Raw genomic sequence first — 21,578 nt, forward strand, 5'->3', positions numbered from 1 at the left:
TAGAGCATCTAGCAGGGTGGGGATTTTAATGACACATTCAAGGCCTTAATTACTATGACGGCTTCTTTTAGTGATAATATAGCCACCCGGCCATGTGGGGTCAGGGCTCAGGACACTCGGGGTGAGAGGCCACGTACACCTTCATCTTGAACATACTGTAGGCTGGTTTTAAATAAAGATATTACGGCCTGTTGTGGCTGATACTCTGTGTGTTATGGTCGTGTCGGCGTTAACGTGATATCACCCAGTCACTGAGGCCTTTCCTGTATCCATCCCTCGTCAGTAGCTCCTCACTGTGAAGTGTTACTCCTGCATGAAGTCACACTTGCAGCTGTGGCGGCTGCTCCACTCCACATTAACATGGAGGGTATAAATAACATTTAAATTGTGGGACTCCTCCATGAGCAGGACAGAGTCGTCACCATGGGTACTAACGGACTGATTGCTTGCTCAGCTGTGGAATTATTATGTGCTGTTTCCCTGCAAATGCACCCTGTAGCTTCTTTGATAGGCCTTTTAAAATGGAGGACTGCTATTCGTTCCCCCTTTTAGTTAAATTTTGACACATTTCTTTGAATTGTGTCTAGAAATCCAATTGATCAAAGTGTTTTTTTCTTTTATTCCAGACCATAGTGGATAAACAGTCTGTCATTCAAGCTCCTACATCCTTCAGTCAGTCGTCCTTGTCCTGCAACTGGTCCATAATGCTGCAGCTCAGTTGGTTCCACATTACCCCTATCCTACCCTTGCTCCACTGGCTCTCTATTCTCCATGATACATTTTAAGGTTCCATTGTTTGTCTTCGAAGCCATTATAGGATCACCTTCCCCATACATTAAAGACCGTTTACCCTCCTGCCCTACATCCAGACCCCATAGCTCACCTCATCATCCCTCGCACACTTACCTTAAACACAGAAGTGATCTGGGTTTCTCACTCATGGCCCCCAGATAAAGGAATAACCTGCCCATGATCTGCTCTTTCCATCCACCGACTCCTTTAAATCCCATCTCAAGACACATACATGTAGCCCTTCTCATTTAAATAAGCGGTCTCCATCATTTAGCCTGTTACTTGTTTTTATTCTGCTAATTTGCTGCTAAAAAAACAACCCTGTTTTAAAATGTTCCTTATGAATACATTATGATTTGATACTATATCTACTATGGATTGATGATGGCCTTTACGCCGGCACGCAAACAGATGCAGGGGCGGTGTGTATAATGGAAAGAATGGGACTGTGTCCTGTCCGTCTGTCTCCACACAGACAGTCTCACCGCTGCAGCATCCCAGCATCACCAGGTGCAGTGGAGCAAAACCTACTGTGTGCGTGAGAGAGAGAGAGAAAGAGAGAGAAAGAGAGAGAGGGAGAGAGAGGAAGGGAGGCGTTGTCGCTGGGGGCCAGATGAAAGGAAGAGAGAGGGAGAGAGAGAAAGAGAGAGAGTGGGCTGGCAAGGTGGCGGGATTTGTGTCGAAGCCTCTGCTCTGTCAGACATGCGCAAGAGCGTCAGCAGCAGCAGCAGCAGCAGCAGCATCACCACCATCACCACCATCACCACCGCCGCTGCCGCTGCTCTGCGTTTCCGCCTTGGCTGAGCGGCGCACACAGCCGAGAGGGGAGGGGAGGGGAAGCCGAGAGAGGAGGAAGAGCGGAGAGCCAGCAGCCACCAAGACGCAGTGGGGGCACAGCACGGACTCTCCTCTGTGTGCGAATTATACACCGACGCACCAACATCCCAGCAAGCAGCACGCCTCCAAACTGAAAGACTAGAAAAAAAATATAACAACAACAGCAGCAGCAGCAGCAGCATCATCTCTCCACGTCAACAAGCGTTCCTGAGCGACGCGCGCCACAGCCTTCCAGCATGGAGACTGCGCTAAAAAACAAGCACTAAAAATGTGAGATTTACAGAGGAAATCAGAAGAGAGAGCGAGCGAGCGAGCGAGCGAGCGAGGGCGCGTGTGTATAGCCTATGTGGACGCGTGTGTTGCGTGTGTGTGTGTGTATGTGTGTGTGTAAGTGAGAGAGAGAGAAAGTGGCTATCCCCCTGTATCTCTTGCGGGTGATCTCAATTGTGTGCTCTGCAGTCTGAAAATGAAGAAGTTCAACATCAGGAAGGTGCTGGACGGCTTGAAAGAGGCGTCCTCCTCCACCCCGTCTGTCCAAGTGGGACCACAGGAAAACCATCTGATCCAGGAGACCCTCCAGTCCGAGCATTTCCAGCTCTGCAAGGTGGGTGAGACCGATGATGTTACACCATGATCCGCATGTCCCTCCTCCTCCTCCCCTCCTTCTGCTCCTTCTTTCTGATGCTGTGTTTGCCCTGCACTTATCCCATCTCAGGACACAGCAGGTGCAAGTGAGCTTCACAATAAATGAAATTATGGGCAATGGGCGTTTTTCTCTGTAGTGTAGTCTCCTGAACTGGTTGAAGGTTTATTTAGCGTTTGTTTGGCTTGAGCCTCATGTCAGAGAGAGGATCATTGAAGCCCTCTGTGCTTGTCCAAGGCATGCTACGTTGTATACCTCCCTACAATGCGCATGCTGTGAGCGCGCAGGATAATAAACATGACCAAGTTTCTATCTGGTGGCATGTTCTTGCTTGGATTTTAAATAAAACGTCTAGTAATATTGAAGAATAGGCGGTATTACCCTCAGTGGAAATACCATCGTTTGCTCTGTGTGTGTGTGTGTATGTGTGTGCTTGGCATGAACTGTCATATGGAGGGGTTGGGCCAGACTGATCCCCTCTTGCATAATGTGCTGGGTTTGGATTAGCAAAACGGTGGTTTCTGGTTGATGTGTGTGTGTGTGTGTGTATGTGCGCGTGTGTGTGTGTGTGTGTGTGTGTGTGTGTGTGTTCGCTTTTCATGTTATCTTTTCCTCACAGTGTCTCTGCATGCACCCTCTTCTCCCTCTCCCCCTCTTTTCCAAACATCTTCACACACTCCTGTTATCCTCATCATACACACACTCCACTTACCCCCACATCATTGATCTATTGGGGACTGATGGCGCCTGGAGAGAATAAGGGGGGGCGGGGGAAGGTTGGCCCCTCTGCTGTTTAAATTGGCCTCAACAATTAATGGGGTTTATAAACACTCATGCATTTTACATGTACATGCTTAGCATTTTAAGGCACTGCTATTTTAAATCAGTATTTCTCCAAGTGTTCCAAAATGCTTTAGTGTGGCCTTTTTTAATTTACGCCACTGCTGCGGCATTTGGATTGGAACAGGCTTGTTTGTGTTTTCCTTTCTTTCTTTTTTTTTTATTCAGTTGTTTTGCAATTGTAAAACTGCTGCTGAAACACAAGCTGCATGTCTGGTAGCTGCCACAGTTCATTGCCACTGATGGGCCACTTAAAGCTGTGTTGCATGGCGTAGTCTTTGTGTGCCTCTGGAGGTCAACATCATGGAGTCATGAGTCATATGATTGTTACTATTGGCTGCACTGTAGACAACAACAGCCAACCAAACACCAGCACTAGGTGCCGATCTCCAAATTTAGGGGGGGTTAACTTTTTAAAACTGTAATCATTTTAACATTGGTCAGGGGTGATAGATTAGAGTGCCTGAAGTAACAACTAGAAAACTGAAGAACAATAAGTCAACATACCTGAGGGCGTATGGGAATATTGTGGATTGGAGGCTCGGGGGCCCAGAAGAGACATTGCACTGGTTTGATTTCCACTGCAGCCTAAATATGTCTATCAGCAGCCAGGCATCTGATTGAAGTCTCTTTGAAGCCGACTCCTGCCTCCCTCCTGCACCTCCACAGTCTGTCTGGACAGAAAGTAGCTGTAATGTTTCTCTGTGAGGAAGGCAGGTGTTTCTGCTGTACTGAGTGCTTCTTATGTAACGTGCTTTAGCCTTCTGCCGCTAAATAAACAAATCCAACAGCCCACCACCGGCTGACTGATGCCATAAAGCTACAGTGGCACACTTCGACATGGGCTGGTGGACATAAAGACAGACACACCTCGCTCCTATAGAAGCCCCCTGCGACAAACAGTAACTAAAGTGTTTTTCACTGATGTGATTTCTGTATGTTTTATTTCCAGACTTTGGTGTCATCACGACTTCATGTGGGAGGAAGCGAAAGGAGATAAAAAGAGAGAAATGAGAGAGAAGAAATCTCAAAATAGGTTCATAATTATAAAAGGCTCCTAAATAGCAGAAGCCAAATATCAACCTGTCACGAATAACAGGGTGCCCATGCATAGAAAGAGCATTTGTTCCTCTCTTTCATTTTCTCTTCTCTGTGCAATTTCAGGCTTTACATTTTTTGTTGTTTCATAACATCTCCCACATCCATCTGGGCTGTTTGTTTACCCAAATCTGGGTGTGTGACATCCTCTGACAAAACAACACCCCTGCTGTGAAATGCAGATTGATATTCTGTCTAACACGTTGTCTTTTTTTTGTTTTTTGTTCCATCCTCCTGCCTATATCTCTCAGACCGTCCGCCATGGCTTCCCCTATCAGCCGTCGTCCATGGCTTTTGACCCCGTGCAGAAGATACTGGCTATCGGCACCCAGAGTGGAGCCCTCAGATTGTATCCTTTCAGTTGCCATTGAGCAATTATGAGGTGGTGTGGGCCCGTGGCAGCTCCTGTGGGGTATCTGCGTCCCTGGGAGGCAGCAGCAGGTAAGTGAACAGATGCCTGAGCTGTCATAGTCGGGTGCTGATGTAAGCGCGTTGGGCTTCAGCATATTTGTGGGGCGTGCAGGGGAGTTTTCAGTCGCATCCGAGAGTTGACAGTCCCCCGGAGCTCTGCATGTGCTTGTGAGTGTCAGCGTTGAGAGTAAAATATTCAATTTATGCTAAACCTTAAAGTCCAAAATCCAGATGTTGTCATGTGGTATGACAATGCTTTCCACATACACCAACACCTTAGGACACGCTGTGCTGTATCTCCTGCATCCCACATTTTCGCTGACATTGCCACACTGTCACACCTTCGCTCGCACGTTTAAAATCACAACACAAGTTCGCAATTTAGCCACATATTGTACACGGGATGCAGTCGAGGTAGTTTTGCATCGGCGTTCTTGCAATATGAGGACGTTTACATAAGCAGGGACAACAGCTTGCGATGAAATGGCACCGCAGGGAGTCGTATAGCTTCAGAGAACGCCCGCGAGCTCGCCTGTGTCAGGCTGCTTTTACAGGTCCTCCATGTGTTCTCCTGCCTGTCCGACAACCTTTGCCAGCTCGTTACGGTGTGATGAAGAGCTGTCCGCCTGTCTGTACCTCGTTCCCACCTGCTGGCAGCTATGGCTGTGACTCAGTCTCGTTCACCTGCACTGGAAAGGTGAGGATGCAAAGAGAAATTCTTGCAGGTGGAGGGGGGTGAGCATAAAATCTACGGAGCTGTGTTCACCAGACTTATGAAAAGACGTTGTCGGGCAGTTAACATACCATTTAATATGGTTTCTACTTCTTCTTAAAGGCAGCCTGAGACAGACAGAGGATATCAGGTTGCACTTCAGTTTATAGTGACGACAAATTGTCCCTAAAGATTTACAGATTCCACTGAGACCACGCATTTCTTCAACCAAAGCAGAGCAGATTCTGTCTGTGGTACATGTATATGAGATGAAATCCCTTCCTGTGGTGGAAGAGCTATGCAGGAACTGGTGAATAAGCTTAATGGGGCTTATGTCTTTGCTGGCTAGTACATTACTCCTTTGAGCTCCAGACTGGGTAAACTTAGTGTAAGGAAAAGCTTAAAGAAGCCCAGAACCAAACAGCTTAAAGATCAAAATGCATCCTCTCTCCGACTACCCCGAATTCGGATGAAATGATCTTGTCAGATGTTTCCTGCAGGCTGAGGCTGGTCACTTTGAAATTGAATGAACAGAGGAATCTCTCTTGTGTTTGAGTGATGTGGATCAGATAGAGTCTTATCAGAGTCAGGGGAAGGTGAGTTGGGAGTCATCCATTTATTCTTTGGTGCTGGTTCTTTTCCCCTGTCACTTGCTGTTTAGTCAGCCCTGTCTCTTTATCTGATGACAATGATACCAGCGTGGCACAGATGAAGGGGGTGGGGGGGCATGATGCAGATTTCATGATTCATAGTCTTTGTGTCGCCATGCTGCAGCTTGTGGGTTTTGCGCATGATGTGTTTTCGTTTTGGCAGGTTGCATGTTTTGTGAAAAACATCCTGGGACTCCTGTGCTGATACACATCTATGTCCTGGAGGTCAATATTTTTGCAGTTAATGGCGACTTGCGGCTATCGCTGTTGATACACGGTTGTGGGTATGTGTGCTTGTTTGCCTGGCTGGCCTGCCAGGACATTTGGCTGCACCCCTCTCCCATGGAGGATTACAGGAAGTGGCAGATCAAGGGCCTCTGCCTGGCAGTGTGGCAGAGTGAGTGAGAATTACAGCAGGAACAGGAGGTGCGTGTGGATGTGTACATGCGTGCGAGCATATATGTGCTTATGGGTCGGTGTGCGTGCGTGAATCCTCCAAGGAGACGGCTCATCCCTCTAGCCATGGAGCCAATCATTTCTGTGATCCCCCCCAAAAACTGTCCGGTGTTTGATGCTCACCACCGACTCTGCTGATGCCTCCACTGTCCAGCTGGGAAGATGACAATGTCCCTTTGGTGTTGTCTGGAGGAGAGAAAGAGGGGAATGGAGAAAGAGGTCGGCGGGAGAGCTGGCGGACACAGGACAGGGCCGAAAGACATGGAGGAGCAGAGAGGGGGAATAGATAGGAAGGAGTGAGAGAGGCAGGCTATCCCCTGCTTCAAGATCTAATGGCCAAGAATAGAATCCTTATTGATCTGTGTGTGGTAATGCACTGAGACAGATATGCGTGCGCACACGTTCATGCGCACGCACACACACACACACACACACACACGCAGTGCTCCCAGTTGTTTTCTCCATATTATCTCAGCAGTAAAAAGAAGTTGTGAGCATTTAGAAAAACAGGTTTCGCTGTGCAAGCAGTCCATGCATATTAACTTTCCGCTGGATTAGCAGTGTAATTTCAAAAATAAGCAGAAAAGCAGCATTTTAAACTGTGCAATGAAAAAAGAAAACGTCTCGGTTTTCAGCGTCGGGTAAAAAAAAATGTGTGATGAGAGGTGGGGCTAGAGGAAGTCGTAGGAACCTTCCAACTCCCTGGTTTAGTTGAAACTGTGGCACAATAAGCACACATGATGTTAAGGTTGAACATCAGTTTCAGGTTGTTGACACTAGTTGTAATGCAAAGCCAGTGGCAACAGATTTAAAAAAAACAGGGCGTCCAAAGCAATCAGCTACGTCCATGTATCAATCACACAACGTAATGATATTAGGAGCCTTTGTGTGTTGGTGATGTCGACTGAGATCCATCAGTCTTCAGAGGAAAGAAATGTAATTACTCCATGCACACAGCTTTATCTGTGAGGAAACACTTTCAGCTGTATAAAAGCTGCACCTTTTTAGAATTAAAGTATTGCTCATTCTGTCAAATACTTGACTTTGAATTGCATAATTGATCATTAGATATCCGTCCAAAAGGTATAAAGAAATGTTTTCTTAAACAGCAGGAGGTGCTCAGCAACCTGTAATGCCGGTTATGGAGAATCAATGGCTTTTGAGGACCAACCAAAATGTCTCTATTGACCCAAGTGTCAAAGACTGTGAAAATCTCCCTGTTTTCAATCAGTTTGATTTGGACTCACTGAATTGTTTGTTACTTGTGTTAAATGACACATACTGTGCAGCATATGTTGTTAAATATGGAACATGTTTATAGTAAGTTACTGGCTCACATTGTGTGTTAAAGGCAAGTATAATATGACTGGGTATATTATGTATCAATGTGTATGTTTTTGTGTGTGTATTTCCTGGGTGTTCAGCAGCTGTGTGTGGGTAACATTGTGGCGGTTCACCTTTCTTTACTGGTGGTGGCCACGAGAGATGGCAGCACTATAACTCAGAGACTCCCTGTGAGCCAGCAAGACGCAGATCAATAGATCAAATTGTCACTCCATGCTCTGCCAGATCATCTCATCGGCAGGCACAGGACATCATAGGACACACACACACACACACACACACACACACACACATTTCAGACACTAGGTTATTAATTCAAGATGCGTATGTGACAAAGGTAACACACACAGTTGTGCATTCACACATACGCACACACGCTAGCATTTGATGGTAGATGACTTATACAAATGTTAGTGGATGTGCACACACAAACACTGTATGTGTACTGACACACTGTACACAGACTGGCAAACGTTTGCACATGCAGGCGGACACTGGTGCACACATGTTTGCAGAGTCAAGTTTGACCACACACACACACACACACACACACACACACACACACACACACACACACACACACACACACACACACACACACACGTGCACGTCGCAGTGGCTGCCTGACATTGTGTCTGGCAGTTGCCCTGTGCAGCTTTTCATAGCACAAACTGTGACATATCTTCATCATTAATCTTCCTCCTGATTCACTCAGTAGCTCTGTTCCCCTTCAAGCTTTGTCTGCAGTCAGAGGAGAAGCTTACTGGGCCATGAGCTCATGGACTGGACCACTGAATGGGAATAATTTTGAGTGTTGCATCAGAAATTGGAGCTCGGTAGTAGATGTTGCAGTTTCATCGGTGTAGAAGATGCAAATGAAGGTGTTTAAAATCTCTAGAGAGCTTCACAGAGCATTTTGAATGCGTACTACTGGTTGTAAACAAATGTATTTCTGTGAAATTCCTAAAGGATTGTAGTATGAAATAAGCTTTTGTTTCACAGAGTAGTGTAGAATGTAGTAGTAGTACAGTGAAGTGCACTATATATAACTGTAACTATAAATCTGTGGTGATGCGAGGGATTTTGATTGTAATGAGTGATAACGTAACAGCGACTCACAGCCTCCCTGTTTTTGCACGTCTGTAGGATCTTCAGAGACAGAGGTTTAGATAATGATTGCATCGAGCTCTCTTTCCCCAGTCTGTGCGAGCTTACGCACAGTTTGTTTTTTCATTTATTTTTCTGTTTGTTTTGTCGCATCTTTATTCTCTCTCTTCTTTTTTTTTCCTTCTTATTTTCGCTCTCTTCCTCCGTGGGGCTGCCAGTTGCACGCTAACTCTTCTAGATGGCACTCTATAGTGCAGATCAGGCCTGAGGTTGTGTGTTTGTGTCTGCGTTCAGTTATGCAATGTGCCAAGATGAGGCTGACTGAGACAGCAACAGTCTCATCAAAGGAGTTAAGCCGCTGTTGTCACCACCGCGTTGCGTACCACACAGTCATGGTATATATATATGCAGATGATTTAAGCATGCACATGATGTGTGATCAATACATACACTTGTCATATCCTACAAAGTACAGCATGAGATGTTGTGTCTGTTCTTCTGTAGTGAGTCACTCCTGTGTCAGTGGTTAGTGTGTTAGCCAGTAGCAGTAGCATCGGAGAGATAAAGGATCGGGGTAAGAGGAGAGGTATCAGACAAAATGAAGAGGGATGTGAATTTCATCTCAGTTGACCTCATTTTACTTTTCACACAAGTGGGACAAGGATTGTGGAAGAGAAAGACTGGCTTGAAATGAAGTCATCTTATTGCATCTGATATGAGAGCTTAATGTGTGTGTGTTTGTGTGTGTGTGTGTAAAGAGCTGCTGGTACAGTTGGAATGGGAGTCAGCCTGTGTTTGCCAGATGGTATTTTTTAAAAAAAGGGTTAAATCTAGATTCCATGTTGAAGCCACCAGAGAGCTGCTGGTGTGTTGCTTTCATGTCAGTTCGGTGCACATCAACTTTACACCATTACCAGAACAAAGGACGTGTGCGTGACTGTGAATGTTGGTGCGCATGTACCTGTGCACTGTACTGAAGTACTCCTAATCAAAGACCCCTTGTGTTCCAGGTTTCATCTTTCATGCCCTCCAAAAGCACTCAGCATCCCCCCGATCTATCGGTTCTCAGAAATGGAAAAACAAATTTTGCTGCATCAGTACCACAACAATGTGTTTGCTGCTCCTCTCTGTCCAATATCCTGATAATGTGTCCTGCTTAAGTCCTTTAGCCTTGAGAAACGCCAAACGGGATCAAGGTCTAGGATGATTAAAGTCATGCTGCCATGTTGCTTCCCTTCAATAATTTAGTTTTCATTTAACTGCAGCTTTTATTTTTGCTCCCTTATCTCTGCTGGCTCCTGTCTCGCCAGAAATGGTAGTCCTACACGTGTTGAGTCTGCATGTTCAAGTGAGAGATATGACTATTAAGCCTAGTTATGTTTTACCAATCCGCTAATGGAAAACTACACTTACACACACAAAAACAACATCCATCCATGCACAAACGCATTCAGCCTTTTCTTCCTGCAGTGAGTCATCACAATTCAGGAAGCAGTGTGATATTTTTGTTCACTTGAAAGCAATGTTATTGGAGGACAAGAAATCTTGATGACCTGGAGAAAGGTTAACAGCTCGGGCTGCCATTAGAGAGGAATACTAAAGAAGTGCCGTCTGGAACTGGGTGTGTTTCTTGGCCCTAGCGTTTGAGGCTCTTTGTAAATTGAAATTTTACCCATGAGATACAGCAGGATGTTTAAAAATCACCATGCCTATATTTCACCACCCTATAGACCCAAACAATAGGGAGCAAGCTGTAGAGTAGTGCGTGTGTGACGCACAGCAGCAATGCCTGAGAGGTCACCAACCTGTGCACTAATTATTCCCAACAGACGGCCGGTCACGCTTGAGTGGCTCATCGTAAATACACAGTGTCATGTGGGCTGGAGAGAATAAATGGGTTCAGATCTGCACACATAAACTCAGAGGGCGTACTACCTACTGCACTGCTCCATGGTTGGCTCCATTCTGACTGTTTGTGGACGGGTGAAGCTACAGTGTTTTGATCAGGCAAATCATGTTGTGTTTGCCGCTCTGGCATTGCTTGTCATAATATTTTGAAGCGCTAATTAGATGGCATTAATTGAAAGTAAACACAAAATAACTAAAATTACATTCAAAGTTGACGTGAGACTTGATGAGGGACACTGCAGCTCTGTAGGCATCGTGTTTTTTTTTTTTTTTTTTACTGACGTGTAATCCTTTCAGTTAGAAGTTGCTGAAAGCTGTGGGTCTTTGAATAGTGGTAATTAACTTGGCGGTGGAAGTGAGGAAGCGTGCACATCGGAGCTGCTTGTGACAGCTGATGGTGCACAAGAAACTTCAGCTGTGAGCGGTGGACAAACTTAGCAGAGTTTCCATGGTGACACCATGGGAAATGTCTCAAGAGGGATGTTCACCATCAATTCATCCTACTATATTAAAAAGGCTCCCTAGATTACTACAATTTGGATCTTATTTTCAAAGTTTTCACTATCATTACTGTTTGTTATAACAACCCTGCTCTTACCAAGTTAATTGAAGACCATCAGGCAAGCTGTAAACAAACCCTTAGATCAGTCGGAAGATATTACAAAGGCAAAAAAGTAAAATTATTAACCACACTGGTTCAACTGATTCTCAGATTGAGGACTGAAAATTAAGATTGAACTGCCATTAAATTAAAGATTTAATTCAACTGAGAGCTAATTCATGTTTATGTCAGTATAGCTGTCATTATTTTCCATGGACTAAGCTGTAGCATGCAAACCAGCATGCAAAAAAAAACAGGACAACCATTTGAATATTTCTACATTTTGTTATTGCTACATAAGCCACCAATGTGAGTTCAGTTCATCATCAGTCTCCAGCTGTTGTAGCACTGAGTCACTGGAGCACCCAGTTTGTCCTGAGGAAATAGGGCTGTTCAGAGGGACTATTATAACCCCTTGTATTGTAAATGCATTGATGTCTGAGGCTTTTACACAGACTGGTAATTAAACAGATGTTAATTGGCATTGGCTCTGTAGAATTAGCAAAACTTTACAAATAGTCCCTTTTAAACCAATGAGCTGTTTATATCCTGTCTTTGTAACAATTTCCCATTGATCCCAGATCTTAACAACTTTGATTAGTGCAGTTTTATCAGAAATACACGAGGAACAATGGCCTGTGAAATACAGTTATTCATTTACTATTTAGAAATGGTGGTGGTACTGAGTCAGAGCTCCATCTCGGGTGTAGCATTCTTGGAAGCAAAGTCGCTGCACCCCTCGGCCTTGCAGAGAGTGACAACCAGGGACACACAACGCTGTCAGCCTGTTTTGATTTATGACAGGGTTTACTTCAAACAACTGCTTTTTCAGCACTGCCGGGGCCACTTGTGAGGGCCATGTTCCTACTGTATTGATTTGCACTTATATTAGTCATGGTCAATATGCTGCTCTACTGTAACACTGCTCTCGTGACCAAAGGGTTTGACCACTGTCCAGTCCCCACACCACAAAGGTCCCTCATCATCAGGTCAAGTTTCCAGAGTAAATGAGCCTGTGTGTGCACTCTATTGGATTTGCTTTGATGTCACTGTGCAGCCTCTGATACAGACGTCATGTTGTGTGTACATAGTATCAGGTGACACTATGCATCCTATTGAGTGGAAATTGTGGTTCATTTGTAAGTCTTAGGCTTTAATTATCAAGACACTTTCTTAAACTCCCTGAAGATTAGATGGTAGTCAAAGCATATTACCAGCTACTTCTATAAAACCGTCGGAACTGAAACCGACTTTGTCTATAAATGAAGCAGTGTTGTGCAGATTGTAAAGTATAAGTTGTTGCAACTTTCCGTGAGCAGATTCTGGTATGTGCTGATAGCTCTTCCCTGTCCAGTGAAATGAATATCATTTCCCCCATTACGTGCCGTAAATCCAGCGTTTCAGTGAAATGTCCCAGTCACCTGACAAATCATACATGACAGTGACGGAGAGTTCGGCTGTACGGGATCAATTCAAATGCGTTTTTCGAGGTTGAATGAGAATGTGATGCCTTTCAAGTACACACAGTGTGCGCTCGGGATTGTTGAGAAGCGACATCTGGTCTGCAAGCATGAGCTCATCCACAGGTCTAAGAGTGAAGCCGTGTACGTATCCTGCTGTCGAGGAAGAAGAAGGAAGAACTGAAATACGCAGTGCTGCCTGCATTTGTGTATGAAAATGTCAGTGAATCGCTGTTTGTGTTTTTTCTCAAGGTGACCTGACCGAATCAAAGGCGGCCGCCCCTTGACCGAATGAAAATACTGCATTTCACCGAGCTAAATCAGATAACAATGGAAGAGCGTCTTCTCAGGTGCTCGTCTGAACGTAATGTTTGTGTCAGTGGCACGATGACGCTCGATGGTGGTTTTGCTCGACATTTTCGTCGAGGTGTGGAAGTGTGGCAGTCGAACTTGCGCTGTCAGGTTTGCACCGTCCCCTGTGGTGCTTGTAAGGGGACTAGCTTACAGAATGCTGTGAACCACAAAGAGTTTGTCGTCTCGCTTTTCTCCCTGCCCTTCATGTGACCTCTAGGTCTCCACGGGGCTTCACCACTCAAATGACTGTGAAGTACTTCTCCCTTTTTTTCCCCCTCCTCTTACCTCATCTCCTGTCGTACACCATGCTGCTTTATTTTTTTTCTTATCTCTTTCCTATAATTCACATTGCCAGGGATATAATTGTCTAGTTCTTTTTAGAATTGCAGGGATTTTCTAATGGGATTTACAGATTTTTTCTGTATTTTATTTTATTTTTCTGTGCTTTCTGTCCCCCTGCTGATTCTCTGCAGCTCATTATTTTTGTCAAGCTACTGTAGGTAATCTTCCACTCTGTCCCTGGGGACTGTGCTCCCTCCCTATTTTAATGTTCCACATTTTTTTTCCTATCATTTGTTTTTGTAACCCTTCCTCTCCCAAGTGCCACAACCAAACATGCAGAGGCTGATGTGGCAAGAGGTTATATGTATTTAATGTTTAGTTATAATTAATTCTCAGACATTTCTCTTATCTCCCATGTAAACACATAGGTGGCATTAACATGAACCTGACATGAGAAAGAATGACAGAGCTTTTGGCTTTTAGGGCACACATTTATGCAGTGAGGCATGTTACAGTAATATCTCATCAGACATCTATGCTACAGATGCAGAGGGAGCACTTTAACTATTAGGATCTTCTATCATAATGATGTGGTGTCTATATAAACATCATCAGGCATAAAAAAGAAGGTTAAAGGTTTGCCTGCTCTCCATACGCTGCACTGTAAGTATAGTGGCCGCTTGTCCACATACAGTACATATGAGCCGAGAGTTAAAGAGCAAATGAAAATCTTAAATCCTTTTAAAATCCAGATTACAGGTGAATCATGGATTATTGCTTTGTCATTTAATCTCTGCGTTGACATCACCTGGAAGTGAAGGCAAGCCAATGGTTTAAGTCTGCCTCTGTGCATCTGTTGGCCTCTGTTTGAAAAACACGACAAAAGGTGAGAGGCTCTGCTTACTGTTAAAAAAATAAACAATTAAATCGTTTTCAAGAGCCCATATTGTCAGAGAAGCTCACACTGAAGACATTATATAAACTGGATCACTGTAGTTAGTCATAACCATCATAATTAGGGCTTCATCTCATATTTATTCATTATCTTTATTTATTTATCTGTTGTGTTGGTTAAACATTAATTAAAATACTCTAAAATGAGAAACCATTTCTCAGGATCTAGGATGTGTTTAAATAGCTTCTTTTGTTTAACCAGTCTGAACCCCACAGATATTCACTGACAACAACCATATACAAAATAAAAGTAGCAAATTCTCACATTTTACATCAAAACCTTATCAAATCTGTATTTATTGATAAGATAATTGACTGATAATTTCTGCATTAATTATTGAACAATATCCTTGGTGTGTCAACTCCATTGCTTTAGAATTGGCAGTCCATTTTATTCTCGCTCTTCAGGATGTCATTTTCAGTGCTGTTTGATGTGATACTTCATGCTGCTTGATATTGTGTCGGTCAGGTACACACTCACACACTGGGACATGGTTGAATTGTGCTCTTGCAAAAGCCTCTTTCCTGAGCTGCTGTGTGTTTGCAGTAGAAAAGATGTGGTAAGAAACAGAAACTGTTCTGGTCTGAGAAGTGTGCATGCGACAAACCCTGAGCACCTAATGGCCATGGGCTGTGTAAATGGTTGGTTATGACCTTACTAAAATCTAGACACTCAGTCTCTGTCTGACGCACATACACATACATACACGCTCACACACAGCTCTGAATGCACAGTCACACACACACACACACACACACACACACACACACACACACACACACACACACACACACACACACACACACACACACAGAGGAGGAAAAACAGAGAGGTTCCCAAGGTACCAGTCCTTGAGGAATTGCCTGTCAGTGTGTTTGTGTGTGCGCTGAGATGTGGGTGTGTGCATGTGCCAAGGCTCCTGCAGACAGTGACAGAGCTGTATGTGAGTTCAGCTGCATACATACAAAAGCTGTGTGTCCTTTTACCTGTGCTTCTGTATTTATGTGAAAAAGCCTCAGAAAGACCTTAACATCCATCCAAATGTGCATCCAGGTGAAACAACTGTTACAGCACACACACACACACACACACACACTCGCACTCACACACGTCTATTGTTTCATCACTTTAAAGCTCAAGTCCCAGACATAGTATTATACAATTTGAGTCTGACTGTTCCATTTCATGCTTTTTTACCTTCTTTGCTAAAGGCTAATTTCTACATACTCAACTAAACCAACTCCAGCTGGAGAATATTAGTGTCTGCTGTAGCTAACAAGCCCAAACTGCCAGTGAGGCCATGTGGGTAATGTTGCTTATAGGCATATTATGGAATACATACCATAACTTGTAGATATTTCACTTGCTACTGTTTTAACTGCACTAAATCCCCTTAAGCAGAGAGAAACACTTCCCTGCTTGCAGTGCACTCTCCTTGTTGCACGCTAAATATTAGCTATTGTTTACCTTAAGATTGAGTCATCTGTTAAACTCATGACTGTGCTTTCCCAAGAGATACATTTCTCATTAAGGTGGAAAGACCTCTGAAACTGCTTGGCATATTTTCAGAAAATGAATGGATGTGAGGCTGGGGAGGGGGGCATGTTGGGAGTTGTGGTTCTGTGCTGGGCTATGACATTTGTACTGCTAGATGGCTTACTGTACAATGATTCAGCAAGACGAATTTACCCAATTTTGAACCCATTTAGGTCTAGGTATGATGTCATCGAACTGGATGGAGTCAAACCAGCATTTAGAGACTAATCTCACATTTATAAATTCTCCATGAGGGAATGTTTGCTACATTTACTTGATTGTGATATGTTAATGTTGTTTTTGTTTCTGCTGCCCTCTAATGGTTGTAGAAATTGCCACTACAGGTTTGAATAATGTAAATTTCGAAATGTCATCCAGTTGCACTAAGGAAACAGTGATTCATGAATCATGTTCTTTTTTAGGAATCTTTTACGTGCCAGTAAACAAACGGGTACGTCAAGATGCTTGGACCGGCTTCAGCCTCAGTGCTTGTTAGGGACAAGGTTTGTGTGTGAGTGCTGGGCTGTGCCTACAAATGATTTTTGGTGTAAATACTCTACCATTTAATTTGTCTGCTTTGACTGACAGCCCATCATGGGCTCACAGTGTGTAATCTTAGTAGTGGTGCTTCCACCTCTTGCTGACAGTAGCATCACCAACAAATGTTCTTTGAAGATCCACTCGGTGACTGCTGCCAACCTAAATAGACGGCAGTTTTGTGATGGTCTTTGCTTGACTACAGCCGTTGTCCTGGACCAACTTTAGCTGACTGAGGCTGTGATCCTGCCCAGGACTTGGCTCAGCCTCCGCCTGTCAATAAGAGCTACGCAAATCTTGACGTCTTGCCTCCCTCCACCCTGCTGGTAGCTACGATGATATTTACCCCGCTGTTGCTCCTCTGTAGGCTGCCCTTCAATATGCCGTCACGCCGAGTGCCTGTAGGGAGGACGCGCACACACATGTCGCATGATGTGATGACTCAGGCCTTAATGCCCAGCCACATGGCTGTCATGCATGCCGCCCTTCCCCCCGTCCTCAGCTCTCAGCCTGTTGGTGTGTGCGATATATTGTAGGCTTATATCAAAGTGTGGTTGATGCTGTTTTTGTCCAGCGTGTGTGTGTGTGTGTGTGTGTGTGTGTGTGTGTGTGTGTGCATGGAAGAGGGGCTGTTTGTGTTTTTCTGTCTGATTGAAGCAGAATGTGGATTATGTTGTAATATGAAATGTGTGGAAGGTGGGGGGAGGGGCAAAAGGGTTGAGACTGACATTTTAAGATTGAGGGGACGTATGGTGAGGAGGGAGGGTGAGGGAGATTAAGACAGGAGTTACACTTGAGTTTGTCCAGAGACAAAGAACTACAGTTTGCTTTAGCATCATCCAGAGTGGGAGTCAGCATAGTGGGCGGGGAGGGTTGCATGTTGTTTTCTTTTCTTTCTTTCTTTCTTTTTTTTTTTTAAACAACACCAGAGATTTCTAGCGTAGCATCAACCTGGTGCGAAACTGTACAGATACAAATACCTAAAAATGCTGCAGATGTGTCCTTGGTTTGTCATTCAGTGCAGCAAAACCAGGGTCTGAATCCCTGCAGCTACTGTATAGGAGACCAGAGAGGAAAAGCAACAGGAAGATTGGAGGGATGAAATCACTGCAGACTGACGAACTTGCGTCTAAGTTTAGAAAAGTGAAGAGGAGGAAGAGAAATTAGAAGGAGATGAAATGTACCGTGGGAGTGTCTGCATATGGAGTGGGGCCAGAGTGGTCGCAGCCATTCAGCTCCGTGACTCAGAGCCCTGATGTTGTGTGGGCGGGGTTTGCAGAGATTTCAAGGGCAACAATTGGCTCCTGACCCAACTGTAATCAGACTGCTGTCCAAGCAGAACCCACCACATGTTTTCTTTTTTTTTTTGTTTTTAGCCCACTGTATGAGCTGAAAGAAATGTCAGACCCCTAGGAGGTGGGAGACGCCCACCATTTCTCACCCAGCACACAGAGCACTGCAGAGTAGACCCCCCTCCTCAACTGTCCACAGAGCATCCTTTCTTCATGCATTTTGCTGCTTTGATTCATAACAAGGACGGCGTGTGAAGGAAAGGACAACCTTGCAGCTTGTACGTCGCTGCTTTCACTTCAGTGATGGAGCAGCTAATTTGTTTGATAAACCAGAAGCCCTCGCCATCCCGCAGACTCCGGCGGGAGTGAATGATGAACAGGCAGTGCGAGAGGTTTCGGCTAGCTGCGCCACTAGGCCCCCATTAAGCCTCGATTGGGGTCTATTGGCCTGATTTCTCTTCCTGTCTGGTGCTTGGCAACGCTTTTGCTTTCACATTAGATGCGGGTGTCGATGATTGCTGATAACACGATGAAGGAGGACAACGGTGAGCGCATTAACCCTGGCTGCCACTGCTGCAGACCTGACAATATTAGCATCCAGAGAGATAACACATGCTGTTAACCCCTTCTCGCTCTTCCTCTCTTAAGTCACAGACAATGAAGCGAGGACTGTCTTTAATGTAATTGGCCACGCCGTATACTTAACAGTAATAGCGTTTTGATGTTGTCTAGTGCTGAAATGACATTGTGGGAGTGATTTCACTTTGCATCTTTGCAGGTCTCAGTGAACCGATCAGCATCTGGCCCTGGTGCTCAATTTTAGAAACTGTTGCTGCAGTGCCATGCATTTTTAATGGCTGAGGCCATTGTAGTAGCCTGTGTTCTGCGTATGTGTGCATTTACTGGCCGTGTCTATGTATGTGCATATGAATATGAGTGTTGATGTGTGTTTAAATATAATGTATGTCCTGTGTGTATATGAGGCAGCTTGAGTGCCACTGTGTAGAGAAGAGCCAGGTAAGAAGCACTTTTGCTCAGTTGTCCACCGTGCGTGTATGTGTGTGTGTGTGTGTGTGTGTAAGCCTCTGTCAGCATATATACGCAAGCGTCTGTTTCCATTTGTGTTGGTACATTGTCTTGTTTGCTATCAGTGATTTGGACACTAATGTGATGTGACAGTTTTGGGCCTGAAACACGCTCCCTGAATAATTTTGAATAAAACCTGTGGGGCTCAAATTCCCAGAGGTCTCTCTAATAATGCTTACACGGGTTTTGTGCAACTCTGCAAAATTAATTTGATGCTTTGCCAAAGAAAAAACTAAACAAAAGAAGAACTGGCAAAATCTTATGGAAAACAAAGTGAATGTAGCCAACCAACCTTATAGACCCAGTGTTCATATTTTGTGGATTATGTAGTAAGAAATATCATCCACCTTGCTCTTGTTAGACATGTATTGATTCTGCTGCTGAAATCCTCTTTTCCTAATAAATATGCAATATCATCGCTGCATACCAATAGGCTGAAAGAACTCCAGAAATATGGTACTAGATGCTCCATAATCTGTACAGTAAAGAACAAGCAGGAAAATATGTATTGCAGCTTTAATTAATCCAGGCTAATATAGTGTTAGCCAGTACACAGCGTGATCTTTTAATCCTTATCTGACTTTGTTCTTTGACTGCAGAGGGCAAATAGATTAGTTGAACTTGAAAGTAGTAATCTTGGATAAATGCGTGCTCCCTTTCTGAAATACAGTATGACTGGAGAGTTGAAGTCATGATCAGCTGTCATATTCCCTCGACATGTCACTGGTTGTCACAGCTTAAGGCCATCGCATGTTTGACACCAGCGTGGTAAGAGGTAATAATTTAAGACCAAGTGCCGAGAGAACCAAGTGCGTCTTATCAGGAAGGATATTAACTGTGTGATGCAGCTGTGCTAAGAGAGTGAGAGATGATGACACGCAGCAGAAAACTGAACATGAATGACATGCATCCATTAGCTCTGTAAAACTACTTCACTTACCCAGTGAGGAATTATTGTAGTTGGCCGTTGTTTAAAGGGATAGTTCAACGTTTTGGCAACGTTTTGGCCCATTGCCATAATCTCTGTAGTCTATCTCTATATGCGCAGGTCACAACTTCTCCAAAAAAGGGGGTGGGCGGGTGGTATCGAGGGCTCGTGGTGGAAACAAAGGAGTAAGCTCCAGGTATTGCGGGGTGCTCTTGAAGTTGAAAAAATTGAGAAACGAAAAAAGCGCAAGGCTTGCTTCAGGCACTCACACGCACGGAGACAAGGTGTTGTGTAAAAGGCCTTTAATTAATCAGGGCATAGATAAAGATAAAAAAGACGCCGACCGGTTTCGACCGACACGGTCTTCTTCAGGGCGTGGGTCAGGGATCAGAGACACAGGTGGGAGTCCCTTATATCGACTCTGTGGGTGGGCCAAAGGCTGGCTGCTAATCAAAAACAATAGTGATGAATTAAAATAGTTAAACAATAACATGTGTGTGCGTATCAACCAAAGAATATAATAGTCAAAGAATATAATCAAAAAAATAATATATAATAATAAGGGCTATGTTTATAAATAATGAGGACATGCCAAACAAATAAGAAAAGTATGTCCACACTAAATAATCTAGAACAAAAAGAATACGGGAGTTGTTGGACTGTGTATTTTATGTGATTGCTGAGGGACAGGGGACTACTGTATCTAACGTTACCTGAGCAGCTTGCGTCTCTGCCTCATGGATCTCAAAACAAAATGCACCGCCAATTAAAGGTAATTATTATCTACGCCTATGGCTATAGAGATTATGGCAATGGGAAAATTTGCCAAAATGTTGAACTGTCCCTTTAAGGTTGTATTAGATTTTTGTTGGTTTTGTAAATACTTCAAAAATGATCATTGAAAAACAGTGGAGCACTTTTATTAAACCTATGATAGATGTTTTTAAATAGATACAGGACTTCACTCATACTTCCTGCTCCGTCTAAGGTTGGAGATGGAGATACAAAACTACCGCCATGTAAATCTCTTCAGCCTTACTGAGGAATTGTGGGATTGATAAAACCTGCAGAGAGAATATGACCAGTAGATGCTTCAAACAAATCTGTGCACACACACACAAACGCACACACTGACATTGCCTTCCTGTTTCTAAGAACAGCACCGGCGTGGTGCCAATACACAGGAATCACTTTACTGCAAGTCATGTTATTTCCACAATCTGAAGCAAACGGCTCCACCTGCAGTGGAGTTACAGCTCCAGTGTTTGTGTGCAATGCATGCATGTGTTTGCTGGATATCGGCCGTCATGGTCGGGTTACCTAGCAGACATCCTGGAAGAGCAATGGAATAAATGGGTAGAAGGAAATAAGAAGAGAGAGATCAGACAGAGAGGCGATGGAGATAAAAATGACAGAGATGGTATGAGCGAGAGAGGCGGAGAGGCGACAGAGGGGATTAGCAGCAGAGCGAGGAAGACACTCTTTCTTCTTCCTGCTCTCACTCCTTTGCACTTTCTCTTGTCCTCCATGTACACTATAGGCACTTTGCCTGACACACAGTGATGAAACAAAATACATCCTGGCCTGTGTGCTCTCCACACTGCACGACACATGCCTGTAAGTGCACACACACACACACACACACACACACATACACAAACACACACACACACACACACACACACACACACACACACACACACACACACACACACACACACACACACACACACACACTCACAAACAGGG

General features: G+C 44.3%; 1 protein-coding gene across 4 annotated transcripts in view; it reads left to right on the forward strand.

Moving 5' to 3' along the window:
* The first annotated feature begins 1,409 nt into the window (after positions 1 to 1,409).
* stxbp5a (syntaxin binding protein 5a (tomosyn)) overlaps positions 1,410 to 21,578 on the forward strand; it is an 87,643-nt gene continuing 67,474 nt past the window's right edge. For 2 of the 4 annotated variants that reach the window (XM_085771662.1, XM_085771663.1), the window contains exons 1-2: positions 1,491 to 2,233; positions 4,462 to 4,559. In XM_085771662.1, the coding sequence (XP_085627788.1) occupies positions 2,096 to 2,233; positions 4,462 to 4,559 (236 nt within the window). In that variant the 5' untranslated portion in view covers positions 1,491 to 2,095. Of the gene's footprint in view, positions 2,234 to 4,461; positions 4,560 to 21,578 lie in introns of all 4 variants that reach the window. The other 2 variants (XM_085771664.1, XM_085771661.1) reach the window with 2 other exon arrangements.

This window comes from Trachurus japonicus, chromosome 24, assembly GCF_045865225.1.
Source record: "Trachurus japonicus isolate A0001 chromosome 24, Traja_1.0".
In the NCBI taxonomy this organism is placed as follows: domain Eukaryota; kingdom Metazoa; phylum Chordata; class Actinopteri; order Carangiformes; family Carangidae; genus Trachurus; species Trachurus japonicus.